Here is a 17257-nt window from a genome sequence, read left to right as displayed (position 1 = left end):
GTATGCATGAAAAGCCACACTTGGTAACTGTTCTGTGCTAAGAAGCAGAATGCTTTGCTCTTTCATGGGAAGGGTTAGATGAGACATTAATTATTTGCTTTTATTGAATAGTTTGCTTTGAATAATGTTAACACATGACACCTGTCTTGATCCATCAGGAAACTAAACGAAATCCTCTTTTCATGAGATTATTTGAGTTAATTAATGGTTTCTTTAAAACTTGCTTTCTTGCACCCACTCCTCTCATTTAATCTTTTGCTAGAACTGATATTTCAATGGATATTTTGGCATAACTGACATATCCGTATTTGTAATTTGATACAAGAGAATTGATTAAGCAACACACATTGTATGACACTGGCCTGGAAAAGCTTTAACCCTTACATCGCCAGCTATTTTCAAGCTGCTAACAGCTGTTAGCCAGTTAAGTAAGCTGCACAGTACAGCTGAAAACTGGCTGTGCAGCAGAGCTGTCAGTGTGACTCGTTAGTTCGCTGCCACGTGGCATGAACTCTTCTCCACAGTCACTATGTCAGCCGCAAAATCATTTTCCACCAACTGACTTTCACTTAGACTTGCAGCTTGCTGTCCCGTATATCATGTTCTAAAGCGAGACTGCTGGTTATAATCTGAACTGGTTGAAGAACTCACCATCGTTCAAATAAGTTTAAAAATGTCGCTGAAAATTTCTCTAAACCACATGAGAGTTGCTTCAACAATGAGAAGGATGGTTTTTTGGTATATGTGGCAGGAAGTGCTGGCTAAGTTTGGTGTTATTTATTAAAGAGTAGCGCAAGTTTGTTAACTCTAATGCTCAAGTCGCGGATCGGCACCAGCAATGTTCTCCCCACATGTTGCCGTGTGACGACGGTGGTGTTCTTGCTTCAAGTTGCTAAGCGGCGACTAAAGCGACCAAAGGGTAAAATAAGTCATCAGTTCCACAAAATTTTTTATCACTTAATTAATTTCGTAATGTTTATTGTCAACATTGAAAATACAAGAAATTAACGCCTATTTCTTTGGATTACGCCAACAGGAGTGAGCAGGAAGGTGGAAGAGTAGCACTGATTGCTGGGCCCGAAAGAGAGGGCTCATTGTGCCTGCTGACTGATTGCCATGGCTCTTTGATTTCAGCCTGATCGCCCAAACAACTGAGATAATCCTGTGACCTGTTAAACAAGATAACTGCACCCAACAAAATATTGTCAGTGAATCAATAGAAATGCAGAAAATGCAAAAAAAAAACTATAGTCATCTGAAGAGCACGGGAGTAGGAAGGAAGAAGGCTACTGGAAGAAAAGAGGGTGAAACACAGGGATATGGAAGGGAGGTCATCTACTAACAGGAGCTTTTCTCCGCATAAGCTGGTAATAGTTTGCTTGGGACAGGAATCAAACCCCTGCTGGAGTCTGCAAGAGTGAGTGAGCATGGTAAGTATGTTGGATTAAACGTAATTTTAGGAAGACCATTTCCTTTTCTGTGGATTATAATGAATGAATCATATGCATACTTACATAGCACCTTTTCTCAGTCAGAGACCAAGCTCTAAGTGCTTTACAAACTTGGGGTCAGTTGTACAACAGGCAGCATACTTGGGTAGAGCCGACGGACGGCTGCCATTGAGCGCTCATCATTCATTTCCTGTGTCAGTCAATCAGATTTCAGGCACACACACACATGTACACTCAGACAGACATGTAACATTTTATGTGTGTGACTGTTTTGCTTATTAACCCCACCATGTAGGCAGCCATTCTCCATTTTCGGGGATCACACCCTCTGCACAACATAACTGCACACGCATTGAAAGTACATTAAAATGGAAAATGGATAAAATGTGATTATGCATGCAGATCGCCAGTGCTACCAAACGTCCGGGTCAGGTGATTGGGACACACTTCTTTGCCCCGGCCCACATTATGCGACTGCTGGAAAATGTCTACGGCAAAGACACCTCCCCCCAGACCGCCGCCACTGTCATGGAATTGGGCAGAAAGATTGGCAAGGTCTCACAGTGTTTTGTAGTTGTTGATTTATTTACATGTTCTCAGTATAACTTTATCAACTTAATGTGGGAGTTAGATTATAATTCTGTAATTTTGTCAGTTTAATGTGGGAGTTAGATTATGATGAACACTCAAGAAATCAGTTTAATGTGGGACTTAGATTGTAATTAACACTCAAGAATTTTTATGTTTTTGGAACATTTTCATTTTTCACCATCTTATTACAAGAGTAGGCAAACAATATGTGTTTGATTGTGTTACATCACTATAAAAAGAAAAAGAAAAGAAAAGAAAAGAGCTCATTGTGAATGGATTAGAATTCATGTGCATAAACACCTATGATGTTCATACTTTTGTGCCTAATAAACACCAAGAATGAGGAAAGAAAGAAAGAAGAGACAAAGGAAGGACATAAAGGAAAACAGAACAAACAAAAAAACACACACACAAAAAAACAAACAAAAAAAACAAACAATAGAATCAAAGAGAGAAGGAAGGAAAGGAGAGAACTCGCCACCGAACAAAACAGTCGGTAAGCCAGCAGTCACTGAATGACTGATGGTAGACTTTTTTGTGCGTATGTGGTTTTTTTCTCTTTTTTTTTTTTTTTTTTTGCTGATTGATGGATGGATGGATGGATTTCGTGAACTATCTGCAGTATGCTGTTTTACTTGCTGCGCAGGTGTCTGTTCTGGTCAAGACATGTCATGGGTTTGTGGCCAACCGGATGTACAATCACTGGAGCACAGAGGTGAGTTTCAACACCTAAGTGAAATATGTTTTGTTGTTGTTGTTGTTTGGCCTTTTCTTTAATTCTGGGCGTACATTGAATTTTGAATGCCCCAGTTTGTTTTGTTGTTTGAAAAAGACCTATTTCATACAGCAACAGTACAGTTAGTATCTTTTTTTTATGCTTTGTGGAGCAAAAGAGGCCCAAACATTCCACTGAGGCAGCAGCTTTTGCATTTCATGAGTTAAAAAAAGGAAAGACTCACAAATTTGTGTGGTAAATGGGTTGGTGTTTTTTCAAACCATGAAGCAAGGCAGGGGGTAGTCCTGTGTTGGCTTTTAATGATAAAAAATGCTAACGTTATTTTGTATATATCCCATAAGGGAGATAAAAGAATCTCTTGAATTTCAGTCATGTGAGTTCTACAGCAAAACATTAATGATTCCTGGAATCAGAAGCATGTGAGTTCCATAATAAGATAGTGATGATTCCTGGAATTTCCAGCATGCTGAGAGTAGGTGACAAACACATGGCCAACACAGCTAAGGTTAAACAAAATGATAATTAAAGAACAAAGAGGTGAGGAGAGTAAAGGATCAAACAACAATAAAGAGAAGTAACTCTCTCCATTTACATGGTAGACAATTCAAGACAATGCTGCTTCTGTATGCTTCCAATTCAGCCAGCAAAAGCCCCTGATTCGCTTCGTACCTTTTATTTACTGGTGTGCTAGCTGAATTAGTGGCATGAGCAGCATTGACTTGAAGTTGTATACCTTGTAAACAACAGTGATAATGATTATTTCTAATGCTGTCTTTGTTCTTGGCACAGGGGCGCAGAGGGCAAACAATCATGTATAACTCATTCTACTGCAGGTGCGATCTTAACTCATATCATGATTACTTCCCTTGTGGACCTGTATGAGTATTCTCATAACAATGCACTATTCTGGTTTTGTTTATTCTTGCTTTATACAGTTGGTGTTCTAAACTGAGCCATTTATGGATTCCTAAAGCATGAAAATGAAGCTTTGTTGGACTGATTAAATCAACAATCCTCCATCGATTTTCGCTGTTATAGTGAACAACCCTACTTCTTACTGCACTGGTCTCATGCAGTGGTGATCCAGGGAAGTTGCAGCAGGCGTGTAGCTGTGGGGTAGAATGAGTTAAGCATAGTGAATTAGTAGGGAAGTTTATTCAATGCAACAGGACCAAGGACTGAAAAGGCACACTGTCTTTGTGATTTCTTTTTAGGGTGTGGGATACAGAGAATACATTGATCATCAGGTGATCACAATGAGCAGCATTGAACATAAGGCTGAACAGGATCAGACAAGTACTGAGGGGATGTACCAGGCAAAAAAAGAAGTATTGAAACACATGCAAGGAATTCTCTGAGGAATAGGAAGCCAGTGGAGTTTAGCCGGCAGAGGTTTAGTGTGGGCTTTCTAAGAAGCCTTGAAGACAAAGCTGATTGCAGCATTCTGAACTTTTTGAATTTTAACAATAAAAAAAATTGGGGAGATCCAGCTTGTTTTAAGTTACAGTTATGTTCTGTTCTGTCGTTGTGTTGTGTTGTGTTGTGTTAAGCTTTGTTATGTTATTAACTGGAAATTAACAAATTAATGTTATGTTTTGTTATATGACTTCTTCCTGTGGTTGTAAGGGTTTTTGTTGTTGTTGTTTTTATTGTTATCATCATCAGCATCATCATTATCATTTTTATTATTATCATTATTATTGCATTTGATAGTGCTTATCTTTGGTTAGAGGCGAAACACTTAGTGCTTTACAAGCACAGAATCATTTGCACAACAGGCTGCCTACCTGGGTAGAGCCGACGGACAGCTTCCTGTTGTTTCAGTTTCATTTTCAAGGAGGTGTCAAAAGTGTGCAGACTGATCCATATATACTACTCCACATCAGTTGAATGAATACCAAAAAAAGGAATAAGCCTGATATTTGTGTAAACCCAACACTCTGATCAGGCCTTGAGAGCTGATGCTAGTTTTCTTGAAAAATACTAACACAACAAAAAGTGATGATAAAGAAATAGATAGTTAGAAAAAATAATAGTGAATAAAAAATTATAAAGAATTTCATTCAATCAGTCTTCAGTCATGTGCACACACACATACACACATATGTTAAAGTCGGATTTTACTGCAAATTTTGCCAGGAACAACTCTCTCGCTGCCATGGGTTCTCTTACATGTGCTAAGTGCATGCCGCAGCACGGGACCTTGGTTTATCTTCTCATCCAGATGACTAGAACCCAGTCACCACTCAAGGTCTAGTGGAGGGGAAGAGGATTCTGAGGAGCGTCAGATTCGACCCCCTGTCCTTGGAATTCTCTGGCTTCCTAGGCGGACGTGTTACCACCAGGCCACCACCCACATGTTGCTGTCTGATTGCAGGCTGTCTTGCTGCTGGAGGAAGGTGCTCTGCCCCAGGATGTGGACAGGGTGCTGGAGGACTTTGGCATGCCCCTGGGACCCCTCAAAGTATCTGATCTCTCTGGTATGACAACAGATAGACAGGGAATCGATGCGGAATGAAATGAAACTGAATTCATTCAGTTTAGGCAAAGGCCCTTCCTGAAAGGGGTTACAAAGATACAATACTAATAATGACATCATGCACACACACACACACACACACACACACACTCTATATCTATATATATCTATATATATATATATATATATATATATATATATATATATCTGTCTATATAGATAGATAGATAGATAGATAGATGATATGCACACACACATACACACATCCACACATGTTAATACACATCCACACACTTATATATACCCATACACATATACACTTATTTGAATATCATACATAACATAATTAGGTACAATGTACTGACACATCTCAGCCATATCAAGAAATAATCTGATAAGTGATCAATATTCATCAGATAGACAGGGAAACAGAACAGAGTGATATACAGATAATGTCCAAGTGACTGATCTCGCTTGTATGACCCAGATAAGGATGGAAAACAAAAAGAGAGATTTGAGATAATGGTCAAACGACTTGATCTTTCTGGTTAGACACAGACAGACACGGAAATGGAACAGAGAGATTTTAAGTTACCGCTAATGTCCAGCACATACTGTCTGTTTCAGTTTCAGGGAAGTGTCAAAGCTTGCAGAATGATCCATATATGCTACACCTCCAGCACATATTCACTGTGCACCCTTAAAAGATTAGCATGATTGTAGCTGTGTATGGGGGATTTTGGATGTGTGGTGCAGGGGTAAGGTCTTCAAAGTGACAAGGATAATTTAGCAGCAAAAACAAACAGGAAAAAAAAAAATAGAGAGCAAGAGCACAGCAGAGCTGAGCAGAACAGAGCAAGGCAGGACAGAACAACCCAACACAAGACAACCTAACAAAGCCAGAACAATGTGCAGCACAGCACAGCACAGCACAGTACAGACCACCGTACCTCATTATACACTGCTATGCCTCACCACAGAGAATAAAACATCTACATACTCCTTTCCTGAACTTGTACAGTGCAGCTACTGCATTGGAAAACAACAACAATAACAAAACACCAACAACAATATATATATATATATATATATATATATATATATATATATATATATATATATATATATATATAGTTAAAATGCCATACTGTGCATTTGAAATGAAATGTCAACAATAATCAAGGTTAATAAGATTTTTTTTTTTTAAATGATGTATGAATATATGTTAACATTTTTTTTTAAGTGAGGTCAGCTGCACTCATTCACAGAAAGGACAAGCTTGTGAGAGAGAAAATGATCACCTTCTTCGTATATTTATCCGATTGAATTGTATTTTACATTAAATGTACAGCTGGAATATGGATATATGTCAAACGTTTTATTAATCATTTCATGTGAAATGAAGTCTTATCTATCTTGTTGAAAAGAGAAGAAAAGAAAATTGTGTGCCTGGTGAAAAAATGTATTAAAAAAAAAAAGATGTAACTACCATTCAGTCATCTCTTCTTTCAAGAATGTTTTGTCCAGTTAGCTAATATTGGTAATATCCCACACCACTACTGTATGAGTGTTTGAATGCTGTTTTGCCTCTACTTTCAAAAAATATAAATGATTCTTTAATTTCTGGTGTCTTCTCTGATGTATACAAAACTGCACTTACTAAGCCCCTGCTAAAGAAAGCCACTCTGGATCACAATGACCTCAAAAGTTTTCGCCCTGTTTCCAACCTTGCTCTTGTGTCAAAAATTATTGAAAAAATTGTTCTCTCCCAACTTTCAGACCATTTAGCATTAAACAACCTGTTCTTTTCTTTTCAGTCAGCAATTTGATCTGCCCATAGCACTGAAACTGCTTTGTTGAAAGTAGTTAATGGCCTGTTACTGTCTGTTGATGAAGGTAAACTGTCTGTGTTAACTTTGCTCGATCTGTCGGCTGCATTTGACACAATAGATCACAGTATACTCCTTTCCAGACTTGAACATGTTTTTGGGATTCCCTCAACAGTTCAGAATTGGTTTTCTTCATGCCTGTCCAACTGCTTCCATATTGTCTCTGTCAATAACTTTAAGTCTGATCCAACCCTGATCTCCTATGGCATGCCACAAGGCTCTGTCCTGGGCCCTATTCTGTTCGTTCTGTACACTGCTCCTCTTTCTGATGTCATTTCTGACCATTCTGTTCTTCACCATTCTTTTGCTGATGATACTCAGCTACAAAAGTCTGCAGAACCAAACCAAATACACAGTCTGATTCTGTCAATGCAGGATTGTATTCTCGATGTTAAATCCTGGATGACATTTCAACAACTAAAAATAAATGATGACAAAATTGAAGCTATGATTATTTCCTCTGCAAGAATGTCCACATCTACTTCTTTTCCTGCCTCTGTTGTGGTTGATGATGCCACAGTTCATTTTTCTAATTCAGCAAGGAACCTTGGAGTCATTCTTGACTCAAACCTCAGCATGCACACTCAGGTAGTAAGTCTGATACGCATTGTCAGTTGTGAACTTCACCACATCAACTCTATCCGTCAGTACCTTTCTGTTGAAACAGCTAAAACTCTTATTTCTGCTTTTGTGTTATCACAAATTGACTACTGTAATTCTCTTTTCATAGGCTGTCCACATAATATTGTTCAGCGAATTCAAAAACTTCAAAACAATGCTGACCGTCTGACTATGAGTCCCATGTACTCATCACATTTCTTCTCACCTCCTCACTCTACATTGGCTCCCCATTGAAGAGATAATTAAATACAAAGTTACATGTCTTTGTTATTCTGCTTTCCACTCCGCAGGACCTACATATCTTTCTGACCTTATCAGTGTTTACACTCCTGCAAGAAATCTCCGCTCTTCCTTTGACTGTTACCTTTTGAAACTTCCTCGTGTCAATACAAGAACCTATGGTGAACGTTCTTTCTTCTTTGCTGCTCCTCACATCTGGAATAATTTTCCTCATCATATCCGTGCATCTGATTCTATTTCTGTTTTTCGCTCATCTCTAAAAACTCATCTTTTTAAAACCTATCTATAAGCACTTTTGGCTTCCTTGTTCTCCACCACCACCCATGTCAGCTCACTTTGGATGTATGAGGAGAGGGAAAGGGAGAGTGTGTGTTTGTGAGGAGGGGGGGGGGTGGGGGGGGGGAGTTTTGAGAGAGTGGTCATGAATGATTTGTGTAAATTGTAATATTTTTCTTTCATGTAAAGCATCCTGAGTTCTTAGAGAGAAAGGGCGCTATATAAATGTACATTGTTATCATTATCATTAAATGTTCATAAAATTGATCACCACTTCACCACAGACAGGGTCTGTCATTTCTTTTTCAGAGTTGAATCATCAACCAACAGGCGCAATAGCCGAGTGGTTGAAGTGTTGGACTTTCAATCTGAGGGTCCCGGGTTCGAATCTCGGTAACGGCATCTGGTGGGTAAAGGCTGGAGATTTTTCCAATCACCCAGGTCAACATAATGGGCAGACCTGCTAGTGCCTGAAACCCCTTCATGTGTATATGCATGCAGAAGATCAAATACGCATGTGTAATCCATGTCAGTAGTTCGGTTGATTATGAAAACAAGAACATACCCAGCATGCACACCCCTGAAAAAGGAGTATGGCTGCCTACATGGCAGGATAAAAACGGTCATACACGTAAAAGCCCACTCGTGTAGATATGAGTGAAGGTGGGAGTTGCAGCCCACAAACAAAGAAGAAGAAGAATCATCAACCTTGTTGTCTTGTGAAACCGTTCAGAGCTGGCAGTCTTTGAATGTTTTTGTCAGGCCTTGATGTTGGCTGGAGAATCCGCCGCGTGGTGGCCAAACTGGAAGGTGTGGAAATAACACCACAGACTCGCTTCTTTAGGGGTGAGCGGTACTGCCCCCTAGCCGACAAACTGTATGACTTGGGGCGACTTGGACGCAAAACAGGTAATTATATTCTCAGTTTGTTTTGTGTTGAGATGAAGTTCATCTTTAAAATTGTTTAGATATGGTCTGCTTTGCTGCTCAAGAGTTGACGCAAACAAAAATTAAACCCAGAATACATGCATAGATGCATACATACATGTATACATAGACAGGTTTGACCATTGTGATTTCATCACCATGGTTTGAGCATGTGATTTCATTGCCAAGGTTTGAACATGTGATTTCATCACCATGGTTTGAGCATTATGATTTCATCACCATGGTTTGAACATATCATTGCCATGGTTTGAGCATATGATATCATTACCATGGTTTGAACATGTGATTTCATTGCCATGGTTTGAACAAATGATATCATACCATGGTTTGAGCATATATCATTGCCATGGATTGAGCATATGATATCATTACCATGGTTTGAACATATGATATCATTGCCATGGTTTGAGCATATGATATCATTGCCATGGTTTGAGCATATATCATTACCATGGTTTGAGCATATGATATCATTACCTTGGTTTGAGCATATGATATATTTACCATAGTTTGAGCATATATCATTGGCATGGTTTGAGCATATGATATCATTGCCATGGTTTGAGCATATGATATCATTACCATAGTTTGAACATGTGATTTCATTGCCATGGTTTGAGCACATGATATCATTACCATGGTTTGAACAAATGATATTATTACCATGATTTGAGCATATGGTATCATTGCCATGGTTTGAGCATATGATGTCATTACCATGGTTTGAACATATGGTATCATTACCATGGTTTGAACATGTGATATCATTGCCATGGTTTGAACATATGATATCATTGCCATGGTTTGAACAAATGATATCATTACCATGGTTTGAGCATATGGTATCATTGCCATGGTTTGAACATGTGATATCATTGCCATAGTTTGAGCATATGGTATCATTGCCATGGTTTGAACATGTGATATCATTGCCATAGTTTGAGCATATATCATTGCCATGGTTTGAACAAATGATATCATTACCATGGTTTGAGCATATGGTATCATTGCCATAGTTTGAACATGTGATATCATTGCCATAGTTTGAGCATATGACATATGATATCATTGCCATGGTTTGAACAAATGATATCATTACCATGGTTTGGGCATATGGTATCATTGCCATGGTTTGAACATGTGATATCATTGCCATGGTTTGAACAAATGATATCATTACCATGGTTTGGGCATATGGTATCATTGCCATGGTTTGAACATGTGATATCATTGCCATGGTTTGAATATGTGATATTGCCATGGTTTGAACATGTGATATCATTGCCATAGTTTGAGCATATATCATTGCCATGGTTTGAACATGTGATATTGCCATGGTTTGAGCATATGATATCATTGCCATGGTTTGAACATATGATATCATTGCCATGGTTTGAACATATATCATTGCCATGGTTTGAACATGTGATATTGCCATGGTTTGAGCATATGATATCATTGCCATGGTTTGAGCACGTGATTTCATTGCCACGGTTTGAGCATGTTTTTCACCATGGTTTGAGTATTGTGATTTCATAACCATGGCTTGAGTATGTGATTTCATCGCCATCGTTTGAGCACATGATTTCATTACCATGGTTTGAACATGTGATTTCATTGCCATGGTTTGAGCATTACTATCATATCATTGGCATGGTTTGAGCATATGATATCATTGCCATGGTTTGAACATATGATATCATTGCCATGGTTCGAACATATATCATTGCCATGGTTTGAACATGTGATATTGCCATGGTTTGAGCATATGATATCATTGCCATGGTTTGAGCACATGATTTCATTGCCACGGTTTGAGCATGTTTTTCACCATGGTTTGAGTATTGTGATTTCATAACCATGGCTTGAGTATGTGATTTCATCGCCATCGTTTGAGCACATGATTTCATTACCATGGTTTGAACATGTGATTTCATTGCCATGGTTTGAACATTACTATCATATCATTGGCATGGTTTGAGCATATGATATCATTACCATGGTTTGAACATGTGATTTCATTGCCATGGTTTGAACATGTGATTCCATCACCATGGTTTGAGCATTGTGATTTCATTACCTTGGTTTGAGCATTGTGATTTCATCACCATGGTTTGAGCATTGTGATTTCACTACCATGGTTTGAGCATTGTGATTTCATCACCATGGTTTCAGCATGTGATTTCATCACCATGGTTTGAACATGTGATTTCATCACAATAGTTTGAGCATATGATATCATTACCATTGTTTGAGCATCTGATTTCATTGCCATGGTTTGAATATGTGATTTCATCACCATGGTTTGAGCATATGATATCATTACCATTGTTTGAGCATCTGATTTCATTGCCATGGTTTGAATATGTGATTTCATCACCATGGTTTGAGCATGTTATATCACCATGGTTTGAGCACGTGATTTCATTGCCATGGTTTGATACATTTAGATACATATATATATATATATATATATATATATATATATATATATGAGTCAGTCGTGTCCGACTATGACCATCAGAACAGCAGAGGAGACAACTGCTGTTCCGACTATTTGGGCTAGAATTTGATTATAGTGGAGAGTGTCTTGCCCAAGTACATCCCCTCTCTCTCGGCCAAGAGGGTTTTAGGACAGTTGGTGTTGGGATGGTTCCCAAAGGCCAGCTAGCCCACAAGGCTGCAGCACTAAGAGCCAGTGCAATTTTGCCTCCTAGTTTGAGAGTCATAGTCCTTCACAAAAGACTAAGCTGTAAATGGTTTCCCATTGACTGGAGAAACCATTGATAATACAGCTCTCACGTTGCTGTTGGCATCACCAGGACCGGTCAACCTCACATTGCATGGTGGCAGCGGTCACAGTTGTGTGTCAATGTTGTGTGTGTGCAGGTGCAGGGTGGTATCGCTATGACAAGCCAGGTGGCCGTGTTGCCATGGCAGACGAGGATGTGGAAGCCGTCATCAAGAAACACAGTGCTGACATGGGCATCGAGAGACAAGTGATCCCCTCACAGGTTGGAGTCAAGCAATATTTTTGTTCATTTGAAAGTAGACTGTAAACTTGAAATGAAATTAAGTATTCTGTATGATAGTCAGTCATGTCTGACTATGACCGTCAGAACGGCAGAGGAGGGAGCAGCTGTCCTGACTGTCGGGGCAATATATAGTTTTGTTTATTGTGTATAATTATGTTTATTTTCAGGTTAGGTTTTGGGGTTTTTTTTTTCTAAAAAACCCTCTGATGAAAAGTTTATGGATTGGTCAGTATCGCAGACATGTCTTGGGTATAATGTGCATGAATGTGACTGCATTTGTATGCCTAATTTTCTTTTTCACTTGTCTTTTTGGTGTTTCATGGCCCAGACATTTGCAGTTTTTCAGCCCTGATATGGGCCTGTTTGATTGGCCAGCTGGGCAGTAAGCAACAAAAGATAAAGATATGTCGCTAAGCAGACTTCTCAAAATAGACAGGCAACCTCTGGTATTGTGCAGGAAATCTTGGAGCGGTGTGTGTACTCTGCCATCAACGAGGGCTTCAGGATTCTGGAGATGGGAGTTGCTGCCAGACCTGAAGACATTGATGTCATCTGGTATGTATGCTCTTGAATCACACAAAAGTCACAGATGCACCAATATTCTGAGAGCATTTATAGATTGTTGTGGATGTTATGGAGTCATAGCAAGTACAGTGTGACATGCATGCACATGTTCCATCCTGCTTTATTAAATTTATTTTTCATAGAATATGTAGTATACAGGATCTGTGTAAGTGTAGTTTTTAGGGCTGCATCCAATGTCAGCTCTCCCCCCCCTCCCCCATCCTCATATTAGATATATACTGCAAAACAGTGAGTGAAAGAAAGTTCAAGGTTAAAGCCTTTTACAGTCTTTTGTGTAGTATGTTCTATCCACTGTGTCTATGGGTTGGCATAAGGAGGCAGTGCACAGTCTTCTCCTTTCGCTGTTTCCATTAGCAAGTTAATAATAATGGTATTTGTATAGCGCTGAATCTTGTGCAGAGACAAATCAAAGCGCTTATGCACCAGTCATTCACACGCATGCATAACTCTAAAACTGAAGAAACTAAAGACAAGGAAGAGGCAGGGAAGGGAGGCTATTTTGGGAAGAGGTGGGTTTTAAGGCCAGACTTGAAAGAGCTGAGGGTGGAGACTTGACGAAGCGAAAGAGGAAGTTCATTCCAGTTGCAAGGTCCAGAGACAGTGAAAGAATCTAAAAGATTCCAAAATGTCACAGGTTGTACGGGTTCTCCTTCCCTCGCTTCATGGGTGGTCCCATGTTCTATGCCAGCCAGGTGGGGCTTGCTGCAGTGTATGAACGCATCTGCTACTATCATAAGAACTTCCGTGAGTATTCGTTATGTTTGTGTCCATGTCCAGTTGTCTTTGATATTTTTTGTTCTGTTCTTTCTTTCAGCCCATTTACATTTTAATGTCTGCTTCCATTGTCAGTTCTTTCAACAAATTTTATTGATTTTTTTAATACATAATTGGCACACCTATGTATGTATGTTTTTGTGTTGTAGATGTGAACATGTTTGATGAATCTGGTTTTAGAAATATTAAGTAATATTGGAAATGACTATAGAATTATGAGTCTTCAAAAACCTCAAAAAAGCTCAGAGAGAGAGAGAGTGTATGCCTTCTTGATAATTGTCTTTAATGTGAATAATATTGAAAATGCCAACCAGAACTGTTTGATGAAAATGTTTTATAACAATCACTCTGTGTTATATTATCTCTTCATTCTTTGTCCATGGAATATTTTCTCTGTGTGTGTGTGTGTGTGTGTTAATGTGTGGAATAACTGTTGACAGCTTACAGCAGCTACTGGGTGCCAAGTGACTTGCTGCGCAAACTGGCATCTTCACCAAAGCCAGTGCCCATTGGCCAGTGGATGTCCTTCAGTGCCAGCAAGCTGTAGACTGCAGCCAAGTGCGTCAGCCCACCACTTCATACTGCACTCCATTGATGGTGATGGGAGTATTGCTCAGGTGGACTTATGGTTATTGATGATTGAAGAAGTTGTATGATTATGGACCGTTGAAGGACTTGTGATAACCATCAGACAAATTTGCAGCTGGCTTTACAATACTGTGTGAACATATGGTTGTGCCTCATGCTGTCTGGTATCTATATATATGTATCTAAATATATATATTTTTTTTTTTTTTCTTCATTTCACCTTATTTCAATTTCCATTGGCAAAGTTCACTTTATTCGCAGCAGGTAGAATTTCTGACTTGTCTGTGTATTTCAGGCTTGTCTGTTTTAACATGTCAGTCTGAGGAGGGAAGACTGAAAACTGATTGTTAGATGATAGTTTCAAACATGAAGAATCACAAACAGACATGTTCATCATAGATACTTTTTGAGAAACTTTTTCAATTCAAATATTTGATATGTTTTCACTGCTGATACATCCCCTCAGATAAAATGAGAAAGAAAGAAAATGGTGTGTGCTTGACTCTTCACACAATACACTGTCAGTTGTCATGAGAACCCAGAAGGGTCAATGGACTCAGTGTGGAATGAAAGTGCAGGATGTGAAGGAATTTCAGGTGTTCAATCTGTACAAAAAAAGGTATCGGGTACATTCCCATATGAGGTTTTGAAGTGATACTTCAAATCAGTTCCCTCAGACAGTGCATCTAAACGTGTATTTTGGGGTAGCAGAAGATGTGTTTTTCATTTCCAATTCCATTCTCAATTGCTTGTTTGTTTGTTTGTGCTGCAGCTAACCAGTAGATGTAGCTCATTTTTTACCACGTCACAGACTGCATGTTTTCTTTCTTTTTAAGTGATTTTTTTTCATATCCCTTGTGTCTAAGGCTCGGCAAAGGAAGGCAGTACCAGCTTGATCCTCTCTTTCTGCAGTTTTAACCTTTCCCAAATGGAGTCAGGTACCCATTCTTTCCTGGGTGGAGTGAGGAAAAACTGGAGTAGAGTGCCTTTCCTGATGACACAGCACCCTGCCAAAACGGGGCTTTGAACCCTGACCACCAGTCTTGTCATACTCTTTCTATTTTGAGGGGGTGAGCACTGACACAGAGCCTGCTAGGTGATTTTGATTTCATTGTTTCTTTTCTTTTCCTTTTTTTTTTTTTTTTTGTTTTTGTTGTTGTTGCTGTTGTTGTTTTTTGCATTCCTTATATATGGTATTGACTCACTCAGTACAGCCAGTCCTCTCTTCTCCTCTACACAGACCCCTCGGATGTCCAGTGGGTGTCTGAATGACCCAACCTTTAGCTTCCGTCGTCAGAATTGTGGTATTCTTTGTCAGCATTCACCTCTTCAGTATAAGACCCTTTCACTTGCAATATTTTGATGATGGTAATTGGGGTGAAACGCTGTTAATGTCATCTCTTTCGCCGTTCGTATGGAGAGAGTTAACTGATAAAACAAATTGTAAGTTTATTGCATACGGTCTTGAATTTGTTTTGAGTTTACTTTTGTGGGTTGTTTTTTTTCTGCATTGACAGTCAGATGGCAATCATATTCCAGCAGCAGATATTATCACAAGAATGTGATTTAGTCCTTGATATGAATGTATGTTTTATTACATATTTGGCATATTCAGACTCCCAGATTACAACGAAACAGAGGTCACAAAATATTAATTCAGTTTTTGCCTTGTTTCTTTCAGTTGTTTGTTTTGTAAACATTGCATTCATTCTTTTCTTTCAGAAGGATTGTGCTATAGATGTCCATTCTTCTTTTTTGTCATGTTCAGAGTTAAAAGAAATCGTTAATGTATTCCCTTTCAGAATGATTACATTTTGAGTATTGAATCAGTTATATATAAAGAGGATGTTTTGTAAATGATATCTTCATCCCATGATTAATTACACATGTTTAAAAATACATAGCTGTTTTTATTGTTGATTAACATGAACAAAGGTGCTGTATGCTTGGTGATTAATCAGAAAAATGCTATTTCTTGATCAGCATTATTTGTCTCATGGCAGTATATATTCACTTGATTTTCCCTGAAGTCAGAATGATCACTCAGGAAGCACTATTTTTGCAAGAATTCAACATTAAAGAATTTTCAACAAATTGGTCAGTTCTGGTCTTGAATTTAGAATTGTGTGAAGATGTGGCAATTCTCCTATACACTCCCTGAAAGAAAAAAAATGTTTAACTCACTCAGCACGGCCAGTCCTCTCTTCTCCTCTACACAGACCCCTCGGATGTCCAGTGGGTGTCTGAATGACCCAACTTTTAGCTTCCGTCGTCAGAATTGTGGTATTCTTTGTCAACATTCACCTCTTCAGTGTAAGAGCCTTCCGCTGGTAATATTTTGATGGTGGTTATTGGGGTGAAACGCTATTAACGTCGTCTCTTTCGCCGTTCGTATGGAGAGAGTTAAAACATACACAGCATGATGAGAAAATGTGCATACAGGGGTCAGCACAGTAGAGCTCTTGTTGCCCTGCCAAGTGATGGCAGACATCTGTCATTGATGTGTGAGCATCAAAAGGTCAGTACACCAGATTTGTACTGAAACTGAGAGAGAGCACTGAAAGATTTTGTAAAATGAAAACAAAAAGTAGTTCCACTGAAGTCTGAAAGACACTTGTGTATTTGCTTTCATAGTAAGAATAATGTCAGTGTAAAGGTACAACTCTCAGCATTGATACCATTCCACTGGACCTGGCTGTGAGGGGCAGGACATTAATTCATCCAGAATGGAAGACCACTGCCTGCACGAGACTGTTCTGAAGATTGAATTGCCATCTGGTCACTGTAACAGAGGAGCACCTCAGAAGCAGTATAAACACACTGAGGAAGGCCCTCAAAACTTGGAACATTAACCCCTACCAGTCGACTGCCCAGACTGCCGACTGAAGCGCCTGGTGCCTCACCATCCACCAAGCTGCCAGCACCATCAAATCAAGCATTGGTGCCAGCCTGGGAGGAGAAGAGGACAAGGTGGAAGAACAGGGGACAAACAGAACCCACCATAGACCAAACATTCCCCTGCAACCACTGTGGAAGAACCTGCT

General features: G+C 39.1%; 1 protein-coding gene across 1 annotated transcript in view; it reads left to right on the top strand.

Annotated features, from left to right (window-relative positions):
* LOC143275653 (peroxisomal bifunctional enzyme-like) overlaps positions 1–16309 on the top strand; it is a 33449-nt gene extending 17140 nt beyond the window's left edge. Inside the window, exons 11-18 of the mRNA XM_076579930.1 lie at positions 1854–2006; positions 2689–2757; positions 5156–5258; positions 9046–9192; positions 12121–12245; positions 12724–12821; positions 13486–13595; positions 14066–16309. Of these exons, the coding sequence (XP_076436045.1) occupies positions 1854–2006; positions 2689–2757; positions 5156–5258; positions 9046–9192; positions 12121–12245; positions 12724–12821; positions 13486–13595; positions 14066–14172 (912 nt within the window). The 3' untranslated portion in view covers positions 14173–16309. The remainder of the gene's footprint in view (positions 1–1853; positions 2007–2688; positions 2758–5155; positions 5259–9045; positions 9193–12120; positions 12246–12723; positions 12822–13485; positions 13596–14065) is intronic.
* The last annotated feature ends 948 nt before the right edge of the window (positions 16310–17257 follow it).

This window comes from Babylonia areolata, chromosome 2, assembly GCF_041734735.1.
Source record: "Babylonia areolata isolate BAREFJ2019XMU chromosome 2, ASM4173473v1, whole genome shotgun sequence".
NCBI lineage: Eukaryota > Metazoa > Mollusca > Gastropoda > Neogastropoda > Buccinidae > Babylonia > Babylonia areolata.
Note: the sequence above shows the minus strand (reverse complement) of the source record. Positions and strands in the feature narration are given on the sequence as shown.